The sequence below is a fragment of the Bos indicus genome, chromosome 27, assembly GCF_029378745.1.
Source record: "Bos indicus isolate NIAB-ARS_2022 breed Sahiwal x Tharparkar chromosome 27, NIAB-ARS_B.indTharparkar_mat_pri_1.0, whole genome shotgun sequence".
NCBI classification, from domain to species: Eukaryota; Metazoa; Chordata; class Mammalia; order Artiodactyla; family Bovidae; genus Bos; species Bos indicus.
The window spans coordinates 34,928,942-34,953,350 of record NC_091786.1 but is presented as its reverse complement, the minus strand read 5'-3'; the positions used below and the strand labels follow the sequence as shown (position 1 = coordinate 34,953,350).

Sequence of the window (24,409 nt, the reverse complement as noted above, 5' to 3'; positions counted from 1 at the left end):
ACAATCTCTTTAACAAGTGGTGCTGGGAAAACTGGTCAACCACTTGTCAAAGAATGAAACTAGAACACTTTTTAACACCATACACAAAAATAAACTCAAAATGGATTGAAGATCTAAACGTAAGACCAGAAACTATAAAACTCCTAGAGGAGAACATAGGCAAAACACTCTCTGACATATCACAGAAGGATCCTCTATGACTCACCTCCCAGAATATTGGAAATAAAAGCAAAAATAAACAAATGGGACCTAATTAAACTTAAAAGCTTCTGCACATCAAAGGAAACTATAAGCAAGGTGAAAAGACAGCCTTCAGAATGGGAGAAAATAATAGCAAATGAAGCAACTGACAAACATCTAATCTCAAAAATATACAAGCAACTCCTACAGCCCAATTCCAGAAAAATAAATGACTCAATCAAAAAATGGGCCAAAGAACTAAATAGACATTTCTCCAAAGAAGACATACAGATGGCTAACAAACACATGAAAAGATGCTCAACATCACTTATTATCAGAGAAATGCAAATCAAAACCACTATGAGGTACCATTTCACACCAGTCAGAATGGCTGTGATCCAAAAGTCTACAAGCAATAAAGGCTGGAAAAGGTGTGGAGAAAAGGGAACCCTCATACACTGTTGGTGGGAATGCAAACTAGTACAGCCACTATGGAGAACAGCGTGGAGATTCCTTAAAAAACTGGAAATGGAACAGCCTTATGATCCAGCAATCCCACTGCTGGGCATACACACTGAGGAAACCAGAAGGGAAAGAGACACGTGTACCCCAATGTTCATCACAGCACTGTTTATAATAGCCAAGACATGGAAGCAACCTAGATGTCCATCAGCAGATGAATGGATAAGAAAGCGGTGGTACATATACACAATGGAGTATTACTCAGCCATTAACAAGAATACATTTGAATCAGTTCTAATGAGGTGGATGAAACTGGAGCCTATTATACAGAGTGAACAAGCCAGAAGGAAAAACACCAATACAGTATACTAACGCATATATATGGAATTTAGAAAGATGGTAACAATAACCCTGTGTACGAGATAGCAAAAGAGACACTGATGTATAGAACAGTCTTTTGGACTCTGTGGGAGAGGGCGAGGGTGGGATGATTTGGGAGAATGGCACTGAAACATGTATAATATCATACATGAAATGAGTCACCAGTCCAGGTTCAATGCATGATACTGGATGCTTGGGGCTGGTGCACTGGGACGACCCAGAGGGATGGGATGGGGAGGGAGGAGGGAGGAGGGTTCAGGATGGGGAACACATGTATACCTGTGGTGTATTCATTTTGATATATGGCAAAACCAATACAATATTGTAAAGTTAAAAAATAAAAAACAAAAGTTACTGTGGCAAAGACAAATAATATTTTCAAATGCAAATGAGCATTGTAAAAATAACAACAAAGAACCTCATAAAAAGCAACATCTTGAAAACATAGCATAGAGAAAATAGCACTGATCTGTGATTCATGAGAGATTAAAGCTCTGTAGCTCTGGAATTTTGGTTGTCACCTAACCTGAAAGTTGTTACTAAAGATGAGTTTCAAATAATTAGGAAGATAAAAAAAAACTTACAGGAAATTAAAAAAATAATAATTAGGAAGACAACATGAAACAAGTACTGTGTAATTTGGTACAAACTATAAACCTTGTGTTACAGCTGGACAAATAACTGAAATTTGGTGTTCTGCTATCTTTACTCAATTAGCAAATGATTTTATTTGAATGTCACTGAGTAATTTTGATCTATTCTAAATTTAATTTACTTCTCTAAAAATATAAAATTATATTGAAGTATTATGAATAATCACTATCTGAAAAGGAGGGATATATGTATTAGTCATGTGAATTATTCTCAAAAATTGTTTAAAAAGTGAAGTATAAAAACAAATTTTAATCATTTGCCTGAGACAACTGTTATCCTATCAGTTCTTCAGTGAGGAAATATGATTCTATACTTTCAGAATGAAGTTCATTCTGAACTTTTTAAGTTTCAGGCCACTAAAATTAGGTTATGAATGGTAAAGTAAGAGAACGTTCAGTAAAATTATGGAATCTACTAACTTGCCATTCCAATCTCTATATACATAAACTTGGCTCTTAATTTGAGCTGTAAATATGGATCTTTTTGATGAGGAAGTTAAGATCCAAACCAAAAACCAAACCATAAGAAAAGGAATACACAATACTATCCTGAAAGTCTGAAACACTCCTACAAAAACTCATCTTCCTTCATTTAAATTTAATCTTTACTGACCTTGTGATTCAGTTCTTCCACTTCTAGAGCTGTGTGATATCTATTATATCTTAGAGAGGGATCCAAATTTAAGATAAATATATAAGACAGGACCCTCCAGCCCCTGCCCAGGTGCTCTGGGACCTGACACCTTCCATCAGTGGGCCCTGACCAGATCCAGGACCCTGCAGGCCCTGTAGTCCACATCAAGGGTACCCTTTGAGCACACAGCTCTGGAGAATGGAAAGCAGTGTGCTGCTGGGTTCCATAAAAGTGTGCTATAAAATGAAATCAATCCATCTAAAGTGTGCTGCGTGCTAAGTCATGTCCGACTCTTTGCAAACCTATGGACTGTAGCCCACCAGGCTCCTCTGTCTGTGGGATTCGCCAAGCAAGAATACTGGAGTGGGTTGCCACGTCATCCGACCCAGGGATTGAACTTGCGTCTCTTATGTCTCCTGCATTGGCAGGTGGGTTCTTTACCACTAGTGCCACCTGGGAAGCCCCCAACCCACCTAATACATAGAAATGTAAATAGAGAATCAGGCAAAATGAGGCAAAGAAGGAATATGTTCCCCAGAAGAAAAAGGAAACAAAATGGAGATAAGCAATCTACTTATAAAGAGTTCACAGTAACAATCATATTAATACTAATGTGTGTGTTAGTCACTCAGTTGTCCCTGACTCTTTGCCATACCATTTACTGTAGCCCACCAGGCTCCTCTGTCCATGGGATCATCCAGGCAAGAATACTGGAGTGGGTTGCCATGTTCTACTCCAGGGCACCTTCCTCACCCAGGGATCAAACCTGGGTCTCCTGCATTGCAGGTGGATTCTTTACCATCTGAGCCACCAGAAAAGCCCCAATACTATTAATTTTAATTTAAATTTTTACACTTAACTTTAAGTGTGTGGGGAAGCTGTCAAATCACAGAGGCAGATGATGTTTCTAAAACCCAAAGTTTTAGTTGAAAAATTTTGAGTTTTAGCCTTAGCAACAGATTCGGCCAGTTATTTTCCTTGAAATTACATGCTCACTTCATTCATTTTTGATGTCTTCCAAATACACAACTCTTAATCAACATCATTTGTCTCAATCATTATTTAAAGTAAAAATGGTGTTCCATGTCAAAGGTGGCTTGTTCAGATAACAAATCAACCAGTTTCAGTAGTGCTTTACTGTGTCATCTGGTATGAAAGTGCTTTAAATATCCACCCCAAGGATCATGCAGGATATTAAGAAGATATGTACATGAATATTCATAGCAGCTATATTTGTGATGACCAAAAGCTGGAAATCAGTCCAACTATTCTTCATTGGGTGAATAGATAAATAAATCCACTGTAATACATCTGTACAATGACATATTATTTATAGATTTTTTTCAACTTATAATGGAGTTGTATCTCAATAAACCATTTTCAGTTGAAAATAACAAAAATGCATTTAATATACTAACCCAGCCTACATTAAAGGTGCTCAACACTTAAAAAAAAAAAGAAGAAGATATGTACCCTGAAATTGAGGCTTAATAAAATTATTAATTTTCACTGATCATCAAAGACAAGAAAAAAAGAGATATATAAAAAAGACCAATACCTTTTCCAAATACCTTGGCACACTGGTTGTCAGTAGTTTGGCATCGCCCATTGTAACAATATGCATTCCCCAACCTGCACAACTGGCCATTCATGGCATATGTGTCAGGAACGCAATTGCTGGAAGTCCCATTGCAATACTCGGTAAAATCACACTCTGGATCCACACTCTTTCTACAGGGAGTGCCTGCTACTGATATCTAGGAGGAAAATGAAAATCATGTTCCATGAGTGACTCTTCTTAATTTCTTACTGAAGAGAAAATGAGATGTGCCTGATTACAGCGAGTCCCCTACATATCAACGCATTCTACTCCATTTGGAAATCTTATTTGTTCATAAATCTAACAAAGTTAGCCTAGGCACTTAACTAACACAGTTGGCTGTACAGAACCATACTGTAACAGATTTATTGTCCTTTTCACACAAATAATACATAAAAAACCCAAACAATAAACATTTTAAATCTTATAACATCTTGGACAATGCATTAGTACAGCACAACAGCTGGTATCCAGGGGCTGGCATCAAGAGAACAGGCAAGAATTACTGACTGGAGGAGCGAGACCAGGTGAGAGATGGAGAGCTGAAGGATCATCAGGAATAGGAGATGGAGGGCGATGTTTCGATCATGCTTGATGTTAATAGCATGGGTTCTGGTTCCTTGGGGAAGCAAATGCACATTTGCCATATTTGACAGAGGTTCATAGGTAGGGAACTTACCATGTTGATACTAGAGAGGATTACAGAGCCCTACTGCTGAGTTCTCTGAAGGAAAAGGCAGGCAGAGTATTGATGATGAAGCCTGAGGAAAAGTAACTGTCTCAAAGGCTAAAAGGATTCTCCACCAGAGTTTTGTGTTTTACATCAAAAGACCACCAGACTAACCGGCATTTGGATGGAGACAGATGAAACAGATGAAGCGTACTTGCTCCTCAAAATTGGAGAAACATTGCCTCTACCATTTTCTTCTTGGAGATACCCAGGAGACAAACTCCCTGGTTTCATATACGCCACTATATTTAAAATAGATAACCAACAAAGACCTACTGTATAGCACAGGGAACTCTCCTCAATATTCTGTAATAACCTAAATGGGAAAAGAATTATGTGTATATAATTTGTATAACTGAATCCCTTAGCTGTACACCCAAAACCAGTACAACATCGTAAATCAACTATAGTCTGATATAGAAGAAAATTTTTTAAAAAGCTTCCTGGTTTTAATATCTTGCTTGGACTTTTACTAACTTATTTGTGTGAATGAGACACATAATTCCTCATTTGTAAACTTGGGATAATAATCATTCTCTCTTAAGGTTCTTGTTGGTATTAAACTGAATTAATGTAACAAGTGCTTGAACAACATATGGTAGACAATATATGGGGTAGCTATTATCATTGCTGTCATCATCACCATTATGTTTGTCATTTGCGAGCTAAAAGTCCTCTTTTTATAGCTCAGATAAAGAGTACATATATGATCATATCTTTATTCCCTGTTGACTTAAACAGGCATCGTTGCCTTCTATGATGAAGTTCACCATGGCCAGAAGCTGACATGCTATGCATGTTGAAGTAACACACACACTCTACAATCCAGTTCCATTGACTTCATACTTAACAGACTGAGACAAAGATGAGAAATACATGAATGAAATGGCGTCTTATAAAGGATTGTATGAAAAAGAAACTCTTTCAACCCAGAATTCCATTCTTAGGAAATATATATTTCAATAATGACTGTGAAATAAAGACTTGCCCAGGAAAATAATAACTAAGAGAATTGATTTCAACAGATAGAAATTACAAGGAATAGTAAAGGAAGCCTTCAGATATAAGGAGTATGCTACTGAGCAGAAATTTACAGAAGAAATTAAGAGACCCAGAAATGGAATAAATGGTGTTAATTGCAAAATTCTGTTTTCCTCATCTTACTTGTTCTAAAAAATAAGACTATATAAAGCAAAACAAGTAACAAAATATTATGTTTATAATATGTGAGAGATATTCTTGTATATAAAGTCCATCTCCATATATGAAGTGGTGTATTATATGAAACCAAATTCTGATTGATCAAAGATCTGTAAACTCAGAGAAACTATTAATAGTAAAATGATTTTTTAAGGTTAAATAATAAACCGGTAGCAATGACAAAATCAAATCATGTTGTGCAGTTTTAGAGTCTACATTTATTTTGCAGACCAATTGCAAGGCTCATAAATAGCTACTGGGAATTCAAAATAGTATATAGCCAGTTTGGAATATAGTTTTATAGAATATAGAATATAGTTTTATAGTTTCCTATAAAACTCCATATACACTTACTGTACAAACCAACAATTTCATTTATAGTTATCTAAGAAAGTGAAGAGGAACTAAAAAGCCTCTTGATGAAAGTGAAAGTGGAGAGTGAAAAAGTTGGCTTAAAGCTCAACATTCAGAAAACAAAGATCATGGCATCCGGTCCCACCACTTCATGGGAAATAGATGGGGAAACAGTGGAAACAGTGTCAGACTTTATTTTTGGGGGTTCCAAAATCACTGCAGATGGTGACTGCATCCATGAAATTAAAAGACGCTTACTCCTTGGAAGAAAAGTTATGACCAACCTAGATAGCATATTCAAAAGCAGAGATATTACTTTGCCAACAAAGGTCTGTCTAGTCAAGGCTATGGTTTTCCCTGTGGTAATGTATGGATGTGAGAGTTGGACTGTGAAGAAGGCTGAGCGCCGAAGAATTGACGCTTTTGAACTGTGGTGTTGGAGAAGACTGTTGAGAGTCCTTTGGACTGCAAGGAGATCCAACCAGTCCATTCTGAAGGAGATCAGCCCTGGGATTTCTTTGGAAGGAATGATGCTAAAGCTGAAACTCCAGTACTTTGGCCACCTCATGCAAAGAGTTGACTCATTGGCAAAGACTCTGATGCTGGGAGGGATTAGGGGCAGGGGGAGAAGGGGACAACAGAGGATGAGATGGCTGGATGGCATCACTGACTCAATGGACGTGAGTCTGAGTGAACTCCTGGAGTTGGTGATGGACAGGGAGGCCTGGCGTGCTGCGATTCATGGGGTCGCAAAGAGTCGGACATGACTGAGCGACTGAACTGAACTGAACTGAAGTGAAAAAACCCTAATATTCATGCAAAATCTGCTTATGAATATTTTTATAGCAGCTGTATTTTCACCACCCCAAATGGAAAATGAACCAAATGTCCCTCAACTGGGAACTGCATTAACAAACTATGGTACATCCTTAAATTGCTTGCAATACTATTCAGCAATAAAAAAAGGAATGAATTACTGATAAACACAACATAAATGAAGCTCAAATGCATAATGCTAAGAACTGTGGTGTTGGAGAAGACTTTTGAGAGTCCCTTGGACTGCAAGGATATGAAACTAGTCAATCCTAAAGGAAATCAATCCTGAATAGTCATTGGGAGGACTGGTGCTGAAACTGAAGCTCCAATACTTTAGCCATCTGATCTGAAGAACTGATTCCTTAGAAAAGACCCTGATCCTGGGAAAGATTGCAGGCAGGAGGATAACAGGACAACAGAGGATGAGATGGTTGGATGGTGTCACGGACTCAATGGACATGAGTTTGAGCAAGCTCTGGGGGTTGGTGATGGACAGGGAGGCCTGGCATGTTGCAATTCATGGGATTGCAAAGAGCAGGCAATGGCACCCCACTCCAGTACTCTTGCCTGGAAAATCCATGGATGGAGGAGCCTGGTAGGCTTCAGTCCATGGGGTCGCTAAGAGTTGGACAGGACTGAGCGACTTCACCTTCACTTTTCTCTTTCATGCATTGGAGAAGGAAATGGCAACCCACTCCAGTGTTCTTGCCTGGAGAATCCCAGGGACAGCGGAGACTGGTGGGCTGCCGTCGATGGGGTCGCACAGAGTCGGACACGACTGAAGCGACTTAGCAGCAGTAGCAAAGAGTTGGATATCACTGTGTGACTGAACTGAAGATGCCTATTTATAATGTTTACACACATGAGATTCAATAAAATGCAATTTGCTTTTGCAAAACCAGAAGTGCAGAAAACAGATCTGTAGTTACTAGGGCCTGTGGGTGGAGGTGTGAACTGTCTACAGAGGGGCATGGAGGCAGGGGGTTTGAGAGAACCGGAAATGAAATTGCCTATCCTTTGATTGTGGGGCTAGTTATAAGGTTGAATATGTTTGTCATAATACTCAGAAGCATTCACTAAAATAATTTTACTCTAATGAATCATACTCTAATTGAATTGAAAAAAATGAGAAAAAAGAATATATGGAATATTTATGTGTATATAACTTACCAGAGTTGGGATTAAAATATTTTGCATTATGAAACTTGCTTTCTAAGTGCATACATATTTAGCCTGAACTTATTAACTCTTGTACTATATTCAATAATTTATGTAACCATTCCAACAACAGTAAATATTGTTTGCCTTAAGATTTGCTACTGCAAATTATCCTGTAATTAATACTTTTTTTTTTTTTCCTGAGCTTTCCACACATGGTCATGTTTCTAGGGTATATATGTAAGACATAAACTCATAATAATCAATTAACATAATAATTAATACTCTATTCAGAATATGCAAAAATTGCTCAAGAAAGGCATTAAAGTAATTAAAATTTCCAAAAACACTATGCAAAAAAGATTTTTAGTCACATTCTTTAGATAATATCTGGCATTGCTTTTAAAATTGCTATTGGATAATTGCTCTATAATATTGTGTTATCATTTTATTTGTGTTTATCTTAATTACTGCAGATGATCAGTGCACACACTGAACAATTATACTTTTCATTGTTTTAAATTGTACTCCATTTGCCACTGTGTGTGTTTGTGTGTGTGGCGTGTGACTCAACTTTGATTTATTAATGTGTGAGGATTCTTTGCATTTTCACTCCCCTACACATTTGGACTTCCTCGTGGCTAAGCTGGTAAAGAATCTGCCTGCAGTGTGGGAGACCTGGGTTCGATCCCTAGGTTGGGAAGATCTCCTGTAGAAGGGAAAGGCTACCTACCCACTCCTGTATTCTGGCCTGCAGAATTCCATGAAATATACAGGGCCTGGTGCACACAAGGTTCAGTATTCTTGCCTTGAGAACTCCATGAACAGTATGAAAAGGCACAAAGACAGGACACTGAAAGATGGATTCCCCAGGTAGGTAGGTGCTAAATATGCTACTGGAGAACAGTGGAGAAATAACTCCAGAAAGAAAGAAGAGATGGAGCCAAGCAAAAACAGCACCCAGTTGTGGATGTGACTGCTGATGGAAGTAAAGTCTGATGCTGTAAAGAGCAATATTCCATAGGAACCTGGAATGTTAGGTCCATGAGTCAAGGCAAATTGGAAGTGGTCAAACAGGAGATGGCAAGAGTGAACATCAATATTCTAGGAATCAGAGAACTAAAATGGACTGGAATGGGTGAATTTAACTCAGATGACCTATCTATTACTATGGGCAAGAATCCCTTAGAAGAAATGGAGTAGCCATCATAGTCAACCAAAGAGTCTGAAATGCAGTACTTGGATGCAATCTCAAAAATGAAAGAATGATCTCTGTTCATTTCCAAGGCAAACCATTCAATATTACTGTAATCCAAGTCTATGCCCTGACCAGTAATGCTGAAGAAGCTGAATGGTTTTATGAAGACCTACAAGACCTTCTAGAACTAACATCCAAAAAAGATGTCTTTTTCATTATAAGGGACTGGAATGCAAAAGTAGGAAGTAAAAAATACCTGGAGTAACAGGCAAATTCGGCCTTGGAGTACAGAATGAAGCAAGGCAAAGGCTAATAAGAGTTTTGCCAAGAAAACGCACTGGTCATAGCAAACACCCTCTTCCAACAACACAATAGAAGACTTAACACATGGATATCACTAGATGGTCAATACTGAAATCAGATTGATTATATTATTTGCAGCCAAAGATGTAGAAGGTCTATACAGTCAGCAAAAACAAGACCAGGAGCTGACTGTGGCACAGACCATGAACTCCTTATTGCCAAATTCAGACTTAAATTGAAGAAAGTAGGGAAAACCACTAGACCATTAAGGTGTGACCTAAATCAAATTCCTTATGATTATACAGTGGAAGTGACAAATAGATTCAAGATCTATTTGATTAGATATGTTAGACAGAGTTCCTGAAGATCTATGAATGGAGGTTCATGACATTGTACAGCAGGCAGGGATCAAGACCATCCCCAGGGAAAAGAAATGCAAAAAGGCAAAATGGTTGTTTGAGGAGGCCTTACAAATAGCCGTGAATAGAAGAGAAGTAAAAGGCAAAGTAGAAAAGGAAAGATATACCCATTTGAATGCAGAATTCCAAAGAAAGGAAGGAGAGATAAGAAAGCCTGCCTCAGTGATCATTGCAAAGAAATAGAGGTAAACAATAGAATGGGAAAGACTAGAGATCTCTTCAAGAAAATTAGAGATACCAAGGAAACATTTCATGCAAAGATGGGCACAAAAAAGGACAGCAATGGTATGGACCTAACAGAAGCAGAAGATATTAAGAGGAGGTAGCAAGAATATACAGAAGAACTGTACAAAAAAAGATCTTCATGACACAGATAATCACAATGGTGTGATCACTCATCTAGAGCCAGACATCCTGGAATGCGAAGTCAAGTGGGACTTAGGAAACATCACTACAAACAAAGCTAGTGGAGGTGATGGAATTCCAGTTGAGCTATTTCAGATCTTAAGACAATGCTGTGAAAGTGCTGCACTCAATATGCCAACAAATTTGGAAATGCAGCAGTGGCCACAGGGCTGGAAAAGGTCAGTTTTAATTCCAATCCCAAAGAAAGGCAATGCCAAAGAATGTGCTAACTACCACCCTATTGCACTCATCTCACATGCTAGTGAAGTAATGCTCAAAATTCTCCAAGCCAGGCTTCAAGAGTACATGAACTGTGAGCTTCCAGATGTCACGATGGATTTAGAAAAGGCAGAGGAACCAGGGATCAAGTTCTAACATTCGTTGGATCATGAAAAAAGCAAAAGAGTTTCAGAAAAACACCTACTTCTGCTTTATTGACTGTGCCAAAGCCTTTGACTGTATGGACCACAATAAACTGTGGAAAATTCTTAAAGAGATGGAAATATTTGACTACCTGACCTGCCTCTTGAGAAATCTGTATGCAGGTCAGGAAGCAACAGTTAGAACTGGACATAGAACAACAGACTGTTTCCAAATCAGGAAAGGAGTACATCAAGGCTGTATAATGTCACCCTGCTTATTTTACTTATAGGCAGAGTACATCATGAGAAACGCTGGGCTGGAGGAAGCACAAGCTGGAATCAAGGTTGCCAGGAGAAATATCAATAATCTCAGATATGCGGATGATACAACCTTTATGGCAGAAAGCAAAGAAGAACTAAAGAGCCTCTTGATGAAAGTGAAAGAGGAGAGTGAAAAAATTGGCTTAAAGCTCAACATTCAGAAAACTAAGATCGTGGCATCTGGTCCCATCACTTCATGGCAAATAGATAGGGAAACAGTGGAAACAGAGACAGACTTTGTTTTTGGTGGCTCAAAAATCACTGCAGATGGTGGCTGCAGCCATGAATTAAGACACTTGCTCCTTGGAAGAAAAGTTATGACTAACCTACACAGCATATTCAATAGCAGAGACATTAATTTGCTGATAAATGTCCATCTAGTCAAAGCTATGTTTTTTCCAGTAGTTATACATTGATGTGAGGTTGAACTATAAAGAAAGCTGAGCACCGAAAAAACTGATGCTTTTGAACTGTGGTGTTGGAAAAGACTCTTGAGAGTCCCTTGGACTGCAAGGAGATCCAACCAGTCCATCCTAAAGGAAATCAGTCCTAACTATGCATTGGAAGGATTGATGCTGAAGCTGAAACTCCAATGCTCTGGCCATCTGATTCAAAGAACTGACTCATTGGAAAAGAGCCTGATGCTGGGAAAGATTGAAGGCAGGATGGGAAGGGGACAACAGATGATACGATGGTTGGATGGCATTACCGACTCAATGGACATGAGCTTGAGTAAACTCTGGGAGTTGGTGATGGACAGGGAGGCCTGGCATGCTGCAGTCCATGAGGTCGAAAGGACATGCCTGAGCAACCGACCTGAACTGAACTGAACTGATACAGGGGCTATACGTGGTCACAAAAAGTTTGACACGACTCAGTGACTTTCACTTTCACACATTATGTTTTACATTTGTCTGCTATTTCTATTTTTTCCGTTAGTCATTTGACTTTACAATTGCTTTAAGAGCTGATTTTTTTTTTTGTACTGGACTGTATATGTTTATTCTACTCTTTATCAGATAAATTACAAGACGGTAAACTGAGGTTTCAGCATAATGTAGAATCAGCACTAATCTTAGATGTCTTCTTTATCTCATCATATTTGTCCTTAATGCCTGTAGTTGTTAATGCACTCTCTACTTTGTTCCACTGAATTTTTTCTGAAGTCTATCAATTCTGCATTAATTCAGTTCATACAGCATTCTATTATGACAGTTCAATCATCAACATAAATGTCGGAAACTCACCTCACATTTTGACGTACAGCATGATCCAGAAGCACACTGTACTGGGCCTTTCAGTTGACATGTATTATAATCACAGCAGTTCTTAAACTGACATTCCTAAAATTTCATAAGAAGAAATACCATTTTAGTTCCACCACTTACTGGTTCTTGTTTCTCAGCTTGTACTTAGTACTCTATTGTGTTCAACTTTTCAACTATATAATATACTTATGTTTAGTGAAGCTTTATTATTTTACTATTTCTAGAATTCTCAAAGGCACATGCAACTATAAGAACTAAATCAATAATATCTAAAGTAACAGTTGATCATTTGCATTGAATACTTAAAATATGTGGTAATTTATCAATTGGAATTATAATATGGAAATTAAAATTAATTTGGATATAACCTGGACATAAATATAACATGAAAATGGAAATGTAACATTTGAATTTCCGAGAGAAAACTTTTCTCAGCTCTCTTTTTAGTGACTTGTTTACTAAAATTTCCCTTTATGAATAAAGCTAAAAAAAAGTTAGGCTATATTTATATATATAACAAAAATATATTTAATATAGGAGTCATGTACCACATTTTACTATAATGGAAATACATTGAAAAAAGGATTTTTTGACATATATATTTTTACAAGGTAAATAGCAGTCAACTATTATTTAAATTAGATGATAATTTTAAATGATGTTAACCAAATATTTTTCAAGTAAATTCATTGCATTTATATTATATATATATTTATATAATTTATGTTATTTAATATTTTTATATTCTTAAAAATTTGTAAAATTAAATATCTTCCATTTACTAAAAAATCAAGTTTTAAAGATTTTGTCCTTAATAAGATTCTTCTTCATTTAAAAATTTTCAAATGTTTCCAATTTTTCTTATGTTTATGTGAATGGATATGTATTTGTAAATATTCCCATCATAGAAATAATATAGAAAATATGGAGTAAAACTCTGAAGTTGTGATCATATTGTGCAGTTTCCTCAGGTTCTCACTGGGTATCTTATCCTTAAAAAATGAGTTAGAGCATATAACTTTTTTCTGGATTCCATTTCAGTGTTTAATGTTCCAAAGTTCAATACCATTACATGAGTGTATGTGCATGTATGTATTCTTTCATGAAAAGGAAATAAGGATGCATGACCAAACAGTGTTTGTCAAAACTAATTATTAGCAATGTTTAATTTATAACAAGGTAACTTGCAAATGGTGCCTTATTTTTATAATTAGTTCTCTGATTACTAGTGTGTTTGAAAATGATTTTGCATTTTGTAAAATTTTGTTTATGAATAACCATTCCTTCTCACAATTTTCACCATTTTGCAGAAGGATTTTTGTTTATTCATTTTCCTTTTCCCCCCTTTAAATAGGAGTGGCTTTTTAAAAATCTCCGATTACCCTTTTCCTCCTCTCTTTGTTAATAACTTGTCCTTGAAGTCTATTTTTGTCTTATTAATGGTGTCTGTTTGTCATTTCCTGTAATTTGCAACTTTCTTCTTCCTTTATGACTATTGCATTTTATATCTCATCACCAAGCCCTCCAACATGCCAAGACTATAAAATATTATCATTATTTTATTGATATTTTGTTGTTTTTTAAAACTTACAGATTTTTTTCCAGAAATGTACCCCTCCATATTTTGTGGGATATTTACTCTAGTATTTTACTCATCACTGTATTTGTGAATACAGGAATAAATAAATGCACACACCTGCATGTGTGTGTGTCAGCGCAAAAACAGAGCTTACACGTGTATAAAATGGGGGATGTTTATAAAGATATAGGTACCAATGCCATTCTCCCAAAATCCACCTGGGACACATCTGAGTTGAACAAGCTGGGTTTATTAATAGTTTCTGCAAAGGAAAACAAATGCCATGGGGAACTGTATATACCTCCATGAGAGTGTGTAATTAGAGGATTGAGGCTTAGGTAATTTGGGGAGGGTTTAAAGAGTCTGGAGTTTGCAAGACTAGATGCTGTCAGAAACCAGGAGTTCATCTATGATTGGGTATTTTAATAATTCTTATCTAGAAGAAGAAGGGGGCTTCCCAGGGGGCACAGTGGTAAAGAATTTCCCTGTCAAATGCAGGAGACAGGTTTGATCCTTGGGTCAGGAAGATCCCCTGGAATAGGAAATGGCAACCCATTCCAGTATCCTTGCCTGAGAAATTGCATGGACAGAGGAGCCTGGCAGGCTACAGTCCATGGGGTCACAAAAAGTCAGACACAACCTAGCGAATGGGCACACACAAACACAAGAATAAAGACAGTATTAATGCCAGGGTTGAAACTGGTAAAGAAGCAGGAATTACTCATTGGCCAGGAAAAGGGGGTGTTTGGTCACTATTGTAACTTGGACAATTTTCAGGTTTTACCCTTCTCAGAAATAAAGTGGAGGGCCTTGCTTAAAGAGTGCTTTTCTCTTTTTCCTTCATCCATTTTGATTACAGGTGTTGGTCTTGTATAAAATCATTCATTTTCAACAGGGGAACACTGCAGCCTGTCAGTGAGCAGCAGGCCAGCTCCTAGCAACATGGTGGCCCAGCTGATAATAGTTCAGATTCTGCATTTTCAGGGCTTGTTTCTCCCTTCCTAGTAGGGAATGCATTGAATTGATAACTCTTATGACATTAACTATTTGCACCCTGGAAATTAAATGTTATATATCTATATAACTTTTTCTTTTTGTTTTTTTTTTTAGTGATTTTTTTTTAATTTTATTTTTACAATATTGTATTAGTTTTGCCCAACATCGAAATGAAGAGTTAGATCAGTTGATAGACATAAATGCTGGCATATAAATAGATACAGATGTATAGATGTCAACTTTCATTTCTTAAGCCAATGGCCCAATATCACAGTGAGCCGAATTTAACAGCCTTGTAATATGTTTTGATACTTTGTAAGGCAAAATTACCCCAAAATGAACTCATTTTCTAAAATGTTCCTTTGTAGTTGTCATTCATATGCAAAATCTAAGAGAAAACAAATAACAGACATAACAAAACTGAAACATACAGCTAGGGGTGGTTGTTTAGTCACTAAGTCGTATCCAGCTCTTGTCACCCCACGGACTGTCAGCCCTCTGGGTTTCTCTGTCCATGGGATTTCCCAGGCAAGAATACTGAAATGGGTTGCCATTTTCTTCTCCAGGGGATCTTCCCAACCCAGGGATCAAAGTCACCTCTCCTGCATTGGCAGACGGATTCTTTACCACTGAGCCCCCAAGGGAAGCCCACAGCTAGTGGTTACCAGGTAGCAAAGGGAAGAGAGGTAAGGGTAAGACAAGGGCATTAAGAGATACACACTACTATGTATAGAATAAATAAACAACAAGGATATATTATATAGCACAGAGAAATATAGCCATTATTTTTAAATAACTTTAATGGAGTACAGTCTATAAAAATGTTTAAAACATCAAAAGTCCCTTTGTATTCTTCCCTAGTTCTCTTTAAGAAAAACTTTGGAATAAACCTTCCAAGTAACACTGTTCCTAATGGGGTATTTCAAATGCATCAAAGAGTCAGTCCTCACCCACTTGCACACATCCTATGCTATTATAATGAGAATTACATTCTCCGTGCATTCACTCAATCAACAATGTTTGTTGAGCCTGGAATATATATCAGATACTGTTCTGTGTGCTGGTGATGCAGCAATAACCAAGCCATGAACCATCTATTCCCTTTAATGTTATTTTGTTGTTGTTCTTTTGCCATCATCACCTTGTGCGTATGTGTGTATGTATATTTAATTTCCTATGCCACTGTTCCAAAACATTAAAATAGATTCATGCACTTGTTTAACTTATATTTCTAGATAAAATTTAGGATCTGCTTTTGCAGAAGAGTAGTTCAATTCAGGTTAAAATGGGTGTGTTGATTGGGATTTAATAAAGAGTAAATTGAATGCAATTTGACTTTTAAAAAACAGCTATTTATTGCAATTTCTGTGTTATCTTTCAGTTTTGTTAAATCATTTAGACTTTCAATGTACTGGAAAGAACTCATTAACTTTACACCAATTTGTTACATAGTTTGTTTTTTTTTTTAAGAGTGTAGTAAACACGCCTCTGTTATTTCATTTTCTAATTATTTATTGACTTTTAAAAAATAAAGACTATTACTTTTTGTCTCAGGTATTCCACTATTGTACTCTAACAGCAATGACACTTTTTTTATTATCAAATATAATGGATCTGCTTCTAATGAGTCACTATTATATATTAAATTTGTTATAAATCACTGGTAGAAAGTTTCTTAAAACTAATATTAAATTTTATTCTGAAGTACATTTTTGAAGGAGTATTTAGTGTTAAAGATTCTTCCTCAGTTGTGATATGTTTTTCTTTGTTTAGTATAATAATCACATGGATAAGTTTAGTTTGTGTGCTTCCAGATAAACCTCAATTGGGCAGACTTTTCTTTTGATTATGTATGAATTTGTGCTTAGTCATTTAGTTGTGTCCGACTCTGTGACCCCATGGATTCTAGCCTACCAGGCTCCTCTGTCCTTGGGGATTCTCTAGGCAAGAATACTAGTGTGGGTTGCCATGCCCTCCTCCAGGGGATCTTCTCAACCCAGGGATCAAACCTGGGTCTCCCACACTGCAGGCAGATTCTTTACCATGAATTTACTTGTCAATATTTATCATAGAAAACTCGCATCTATGTTTGTTACACTAGACTATAGTGTGTGTTTGTGTGTGTGACTTCGTAATACTGAATTTTTCTTTACTATTAAAATTAGTCAAAAATTTTACATTTACTATCTGCCAACTAGTTCAAACTATAAGCTCTCCAAATGTAGTTGGCAGATCTTGGGAGATCTCTAAAATATTTTTAATGATGTCTATAAAGCCAACAAATTCTTAATAATAATTAGACTTTATTTGTCTTTTATATTGTATTGATATTTGCATTGATCGGGTAAAAGCAATTGTATATGAAACTGCTGGAGGTCTAGTTTAAATCAAAGCTTTTGGTCATTGTATTATTCATCATCATGTACTCAACAGCTTCATTTAAGGAGGTCTTTGGTAAAGAAGTAAAAAACTACTAAATTTGTTGAATTTTAACCTTTGAACATTCCTCTAATATCGTGTGACAAACGGAGACCATTCATAAGCACCTTTTATGCATAATCACAATATATTCTCCATTACTATAGATTCTCAAGGAAAACACTTTTATGATCGTTTGCATTGCAGATTGACTAGTCACATGTACCATAAAAAGCGTTTTTACTTGCGAGAACAACTGACAGATAAACCACGGTTTTTCAGGCTCAGGTATTTGGCAGACATTTTCTTAAAAGTGAATGAAGTATGCCTGTTACTCTAAGGAAAACAACTGAATTTGAATCTTTCAAGTGAAAATTAGAATTTTGGAAAATTTTACCATCCACAGAGCCTTCATTTTTCCATTACTTTTCTGATGATATTAGTGATGATATTAATGAATACAAGGTTATGGTCTTTTATAATGAAAAATGTCAATATTTAGAAACTGCATAATTCAGTGAAACAGCATTAGAAATTAGAAAATTCTATGCATGCCAAAGGTACACTTGAAGTGTGATATAGACCAGTGGGTTTTAGCATAATAGGATATAAATAATCCACTAATTTTGGTTTTACAATTAACAATGCAACTATTAGAAATTTTCATTTTTCAAGTTTGATGTAGTAACAAAGTAGAAGATACACAATTTTCTGAAAAGCTGGTAAAATCCCCTTCTATTTTATAACTCTATATTTGTTTGAGGATGAATTTATACACATTGGGATCGCATCTGGAGATGATAAATTTGAAGAGAAAACACTATCTCATCAATATCAATTCCTTCAATCTTACAATAAGGATTCTTTTTGAATTTGTTAAATATTTCCATGATTTCTCCTAGCAATGCTTTGCAGTTTTTTATTCCATGGTCCTGTACATATTTTACTGGACACATTCTTAAACATTTCATGTTTCTTAGTTCTGTTGTAAATGGTGTCTTAAAATTTCTTTTTCTAATTTATTGCTGATATAAAGAAGTCTCTTTATTTTTGTGAACTATGGAAACACTGACCTTGATAAATGCACTTTTACAGACAAATTATAATTTATTTCTGGATTATTTCAGGTCTTAATTTTACATAATCATATTATTAGGGATGAAGTTACACTTCCGATTGTTAAATCTGCTTTGCTTTGCTGGCTGGTGCATCACAGTCAAAATCAAGTATGAAAGATAATAGGGGGCATCATGCCTCATTACGGAGTTCAGGGAGAAAGACCATCATGTATATGATGTTAACTATAAGATTTTATAGACACCTTCCCCTATAATACAGTAAGTTCCCTTTTAATAGAAGATTATTATCTCTCCACTGAGATAATCACACTTTAAAATTCCTTAAATAAACCAATAAATTCTGTAATATGTGTGCTAGTGCATATGTGCAGATTTCATTACATTCAGTTTATATCTTTTACTGAGAATTCTGTGATCATAATTAGTTTCCAATTAAAATAAATAAATTTATATTAAAAAAAGTGAAAGGTAAAAAAAAGAAATATGGGCATACATAAATCCATCCTTGAAATAGTCTCATTAGATATTTAATCAAAGATTTGTGTGTATGTATGTGTGTGCGTGTGTGTTTGTGTGTTTAGTTCTGTACTACTGTTTTCCACCCCATGGACTGTAACTTAACAGGCTCCCCTGTCCGTGGGATTTCCCAGGCAGTAATACAGGAGTAACTTGCCATTCCCTACTCTAGGGAATCTTCTGGACACAGGAATAGAACTTCCATGTCTTGCAACTCCTGCATTGGCAGGCAGATTCTTTACTACTGTGCCACCTGGGAAGCCCTTTAATTAAGGTTATCTTATCCTTAAAAATGAATTACAGCATATAGCTTTTTTCTATACTCTAGGTAATGTTGCATAAAATCAGTATAATTTCTTAATTTTTTATTTTCACCAGTAAAGACAACTGGTATGAACTTTTCTAAGGTTTAAAATTATGCACATTATTTACTTAAAATATATAAGGCTATTCACATATTTTTTTCTACTCATGTTGTCCTTTGTTCAGTTCAGTTCAGTTACTCAGTCATGTCTGACTCCTTGCGAACCCATGGACAGTAGCACACCAGGCTTCCCTATCCATCACCAATTCCGGGAGCTTGTTCAAACTCATATCTGCCAAGTCAGTGATGCCATCCAACTATCTCATCCTCTGTTGTCCCCTTCTCCTCTTGCCTTCAATCTTTCCCAGCATTAGGGTCTTTTCTAATGAGTCAGTTCTTTGCATTAGGTAGCCAAAGTAATAGAACCAAAGTAACAGCATCAGCCCTTCCAATGAATATTCAGGACTGATTTCCTTTAGGATTGACTGGTTGGATCTCCTTGCAGTCCAAGGGACTCTCAAGAGCCTTCTCCAATACCACAGCTCAAAACCATCAATTCCTCGGTGCTCAGCTTTCTTTATGGTCCAAATCTCACATCCATACCTGACTACTGGAAAAACCGTAGCTTTGACTAGACAGATATTTGTTGGCAAAGTAATGTCTCTGCTTTTTAATATGCTGTCTAGATTGGTCTAAAGAAGGAAACGGCAACCCACTCCAGTATCCTTGCCTGGAAAATCCCTTAGATGGGGGAACTTGGTAGGCTACAGTTCACGGGGTCGCAGAGAGTCAGACACGACTGAGTGACTTCACTTTCTTTCTTTTTCTAGACTACAGTCACAGATGGAGAAGGAAATGGCAACATACTCCAGTATTCTTGCCTAGAGAATCCCATGGACAGAGGAGTCTGGTGGGCTGCTGTCCCTAGGGTCACACAGAGTTGGACACAACTGAAGCGACTTAGCTGCAGCAGCAGCAGCTTGGTTGGTCATAGATTTTCTTCCAAGCAGCAAGCATCTTTGAATTTCATGGCTGCAGTCACCATCTGCAATGATTTTGGAGCCCAAGAAAATAAAGTCTGTCACTGGTTCCATTGTTTCCCCATCTATTTGCCATGAAGTGATGGGACCAGATCCCTTGATCTTCATTTTGTGAATGTTGAGTTTTAAGCCAGGTTTTTCACTCTCCTCTTTCACTTTCATCAAGAGGCTCTTTAGTTTCTTTTTGCTTTCTGCCATAAGCGTGGTGTCATCTGCATATCCAGAGTTATTGATATTTCTCCCAGAAATCTTGATTCCAACCTGTGTTTCATCCAGCCTGGCATTTCACATGATGTACTCTGCATATAAGTTAAATGAGCAGGGTGACAATACACAGCCTTGACATACTCCTTTCCCAATTTGGAACCAGTCCATTGTTACATGTCCAGTTCTATCTGTTGCTTCTTGACCTGAATCCAGATTTCTCAGGAGGCAGGTAAGGTGGTCTGGAATTCCCATCTCTTGAAGATTGTTCCACAGTTTGTTGTGATCCACACAGTCAAAGGCTTTAGCATAGTCAATGAAGACGTTGTTCTGGAATTCTCTTGCTTTTTCTTTGGATGTTGGCAGTTTGGTCTCTGCTTCCTCTGCCTTTTCTAAATCCAGGTTGAACATGTGGAAGTTCTCTGTTCATAGACTGTTGAAGCCTAGGCTGGAGAATTTTGAGCATTACTTTGTTAGGGTTTGAGATTAGTGCAATTGCAAATGCTGTTTGTTTGTTTTTTCCTGGTTGTTAAATTTATTAGTACAATGTTTGTGATGCCATCCTACTATTTTTTCATGTCATATTATAAGACATACCGTGTTGTCTCATCTTTAAGTACTGTTATTCCTGATTTTTTTTCCTTTACTCATGTTAGTAGAGTCTTACCCATTTTATTTATTTATAACAAGAACTTGCACTTGGGTGTAGGATGCTTGGATACAGAAGCTATGTTGACCATGAAGATGTTTTGGGTCTTCTGATCAGCCCTGTTAGATCTGCTAACTAATCATTCTGCAATGGCCTTGGTTTTCATTACATTCCATTTTCATGTAATTCAAATTATTTTCTACTTTGCCTATTGATTTCTTCGTCAAGAATACATTCTGCTTGCTAATTTCTATCCTGGTAATTTCAGGTGTTTATATTTATCCTTTCCCATTCTTGTAGTTCTTACTCCACATATTGGGGAACCCAGGTGAAGATCTGTCACCTTCTCATTGTCACCTCAATATGTCACAGAAGAACTAGCAACATGACCACAGGTTAGGCTAAGGAACCTACTGGATCTACTCTAAGATGGATTTTACCAAAGATGCCAGGTACCACTTGGATTCTCTACATGCCTATGCTATCCATGATGGTGCTTTGGTTCCTCTTTGTAAGCCTCTTGAGTAAAGATGCTCTGTGCATCATTCTATAACGATCTGGGTCTTCCCCAGTGAACAGCTACAGCAAACAGCTGGAGGTCACTATGGAGGGGAATCACTGAGGAAATTGCTGCTTTATATCCTTACTGGGGCTACCGTAGGATCTCAACCTCAACTTCAACAATGAGCTCTGGCTCTGAAACTGGCTTGGTTGCATAAATTTAGCAAGGAATTGTGAATTTCCATTAGTAATATTTGACAACAGCCCTTTGTTCCCTTCTTGTTTTCAGCTACATACATCAAGGAATCTCATCATTGACCACCCAGATCTCTCTTAACCACAGCTGCTTGGCCTCAGCTATTTTGGAATTCAGCAATCCCTAGTGACATTGAATGCCCAACTCCATACTGGTACTACCAACCACCAACCCTAGTCTATAGAAGAAAGCTACCACCGAGATTTTCAGCAATGTTGGAATCTCCTTGGAAATGCATTTCTTCATTGCTTTAGTGAAAGGGGTGCACTCTGGGCCACTCAAATAATTAGGTGCTAGTTTTTGTATTAAAATATGGCCACTACTCAACTTTTGACTCTTCCTGTATTACTCCATTAAGGTAGTTCTGGCATAACAACCTCATTTATTATAGTCCAGATTGTTTCCCATCTTCAAGGCTCCACCCAGCAGCAAATCAAGGCTGGCCCTAGGTTATCTTGGATGAAAGGATGCTCGCGTTCACTCAGTTGTGTCCAACCCTTTGCAGTCTGATGGACTGTAGCCCACCAGGCTCCTCTGTCCATGACGTTTTCCAGGCAAGAACACTGGAGTGGGCTACCATTCCCTTCTCCAGGGGATCCTCCCAACGGAGGGATCGAGCTTGCTTCTCTTGTACCTCCTGCATTGCAGGCAGATTCTTGACCAATGAGCCACCTGGGAAGTCCCCTAGTATGAAAGTGCTCAGTCGTGTCTGACTCTTTGCAACCCCATGGACTGTATAGTCCATGGAATTCTCCAGAACAGAATACTGGAGTGGGTAGCCTTTTCCTTTTCCAGGGGATCTTCCCAACCCAGGGGTCGAACCCAGGTCTCTTTCATTGCAGGCAGATTTTTACCAGCTGAGCAACAAGGGAAGTCCCCTACCAAGGCATTAAATCCTAATTCACTGGACAGCATCCCCCTGTCAATACCTTACCTAGGCTTATATTTCAATATCTTGGGGCCAATATCCTTGATATCTCTCCCTGGCATGTTCTCCATGTTCTTGTCCACACATATTAGCAAATTCTACAATTCAAAGAAATAACCTCTTTATTCCAGTAGCATAGAGTGTGTCTTCACTTGGGCTGCGTTTAGACTTGACACTAACTGGTGGTCTGGTACCAAGGGAATGCAGAGACAGATCTTGAGAAGAATAGGCATCCTCTTGTGAGACATCCATCTCATGTAAGTCTCTGTGGTCCACAAACAATGTGATGCTCTGCTCCACTAGGAGGCGGGCAGTAACTTCACAGCCCAGGGGCTTCTGAGGAATCTGGAGGTTTAAGTTTCTCAAGTGCATCTATTCAAATATGCCAAGTCCAGAAATGAGTACATGAGTACCTATTACTATGTGGCCAGCATGAAATACACTTTCAGGATCATATATTTTTTTCTATTAATTTTTTTTTTTGGCTTCGCTGGGTCTTCATTGCTGCACGTGCACTTTCTCTAGTTGCGGTGCATAGGCTTCTCACTGCGGCGGCATCTCTTGCTGTAGAGCTCAGGCTTTAGAGCCTTCAGGCTATGGTGGTTGCGGCTACCGGGCTCTAGAGCACAGGCTCAGTAGCTGTGGCGCACAGGCTTAGTTGTCCTGTGGCAAGTGGATTTTTCCTGAACCAGTGATGGAAACTGTCTTTTGCATTGGCAAGTGGATTCTTCACCACTGAGCCACCAGGGAAGCTCCAGAATCCTGAGTATCTGCTTCCTAGGACAATTTCTGATTCAGCTAATGTGCTTTGAGTTTCCCCAGAAAGAGACTCTGAAACAAGGATTGTCATTGTGGTGGTTTAGTCGCTAAACTGTGCTCAACTCTTTTACGACTGTAGCCCACCAGGCTCCTCTGTCCATGGGATTTCCCAGGCAAGCATACCGGAGTGAGTTGCCACTTCCTTCTCCAGGTGATCTTCCCGACCCAGAGATCAAATGCACATCTCCTGTATTGGCAGGCAGATTCTTTACCACTAAGCCACCTGGAAGCCTGCAATAAGGATGCATATTAGTAATTTATTTGGAAGGTGTATTATTTCCCTACTGATGCTGTTACAAATGACCACAAACTCAGTGGTCAACTTAAAACTTGCACAAGTTAATTTTATCATACTTTCTATAAGTCAGAATTTCAGATGGGTAATCTAGGTCAGGTTATAGCTTACAGTCTCACAAGTGTAAAACCACAATTTGGAGAATAAGCATCCTGTTGCTTTGGTAGCTATCAGCCAAGGACTAGTCTTTTCTCCAAGAAAATACCAACATTTCCTCTTATTCTTCCATGTGTCTTCCTTCAGTAGCAGTTTGAGTCCCTCTCACTTTCCAAGGCTTTTTGAGCCCCTTTCTGTAACAGCTCTCTGATTTCACCTGGAGAACATTCTGTTTTTGAGGGCTCATGTGCTTAGACTGGACCCACCCAGATAATCCAGAATAAT

General features: G+C 37.7%; 1 protein-coding gene across 1 annotated transcript in view; it reads right to left on the bottom strand.

Annotated features, from left to right (window-relative positions):
* LOC109553351 (disintegrin and metalloproteinase domain-containing protein 18) overlaps positions 1-24,409 on the bottom strand; it is a 108,628-nt gene that overhangs the window by 45,742 nt on the left and 38,477 nt on the right. The window contains exons 13-14 of the mRNA XM_070781467.1: positions 12,424-12,519; positions 3,869-4,067 (exon numbers count right to left, since the gene is read on the bottom strand). Coding sequence (XP_070637568.1) covers positions 3,869-4,067; positions 12,424-12,519 — 295 coding nt within the window. The remainder of the gene's footprint in view (positions 1-3,868; positions 4,068-12,423; positions 12,520-24,409) is intronic.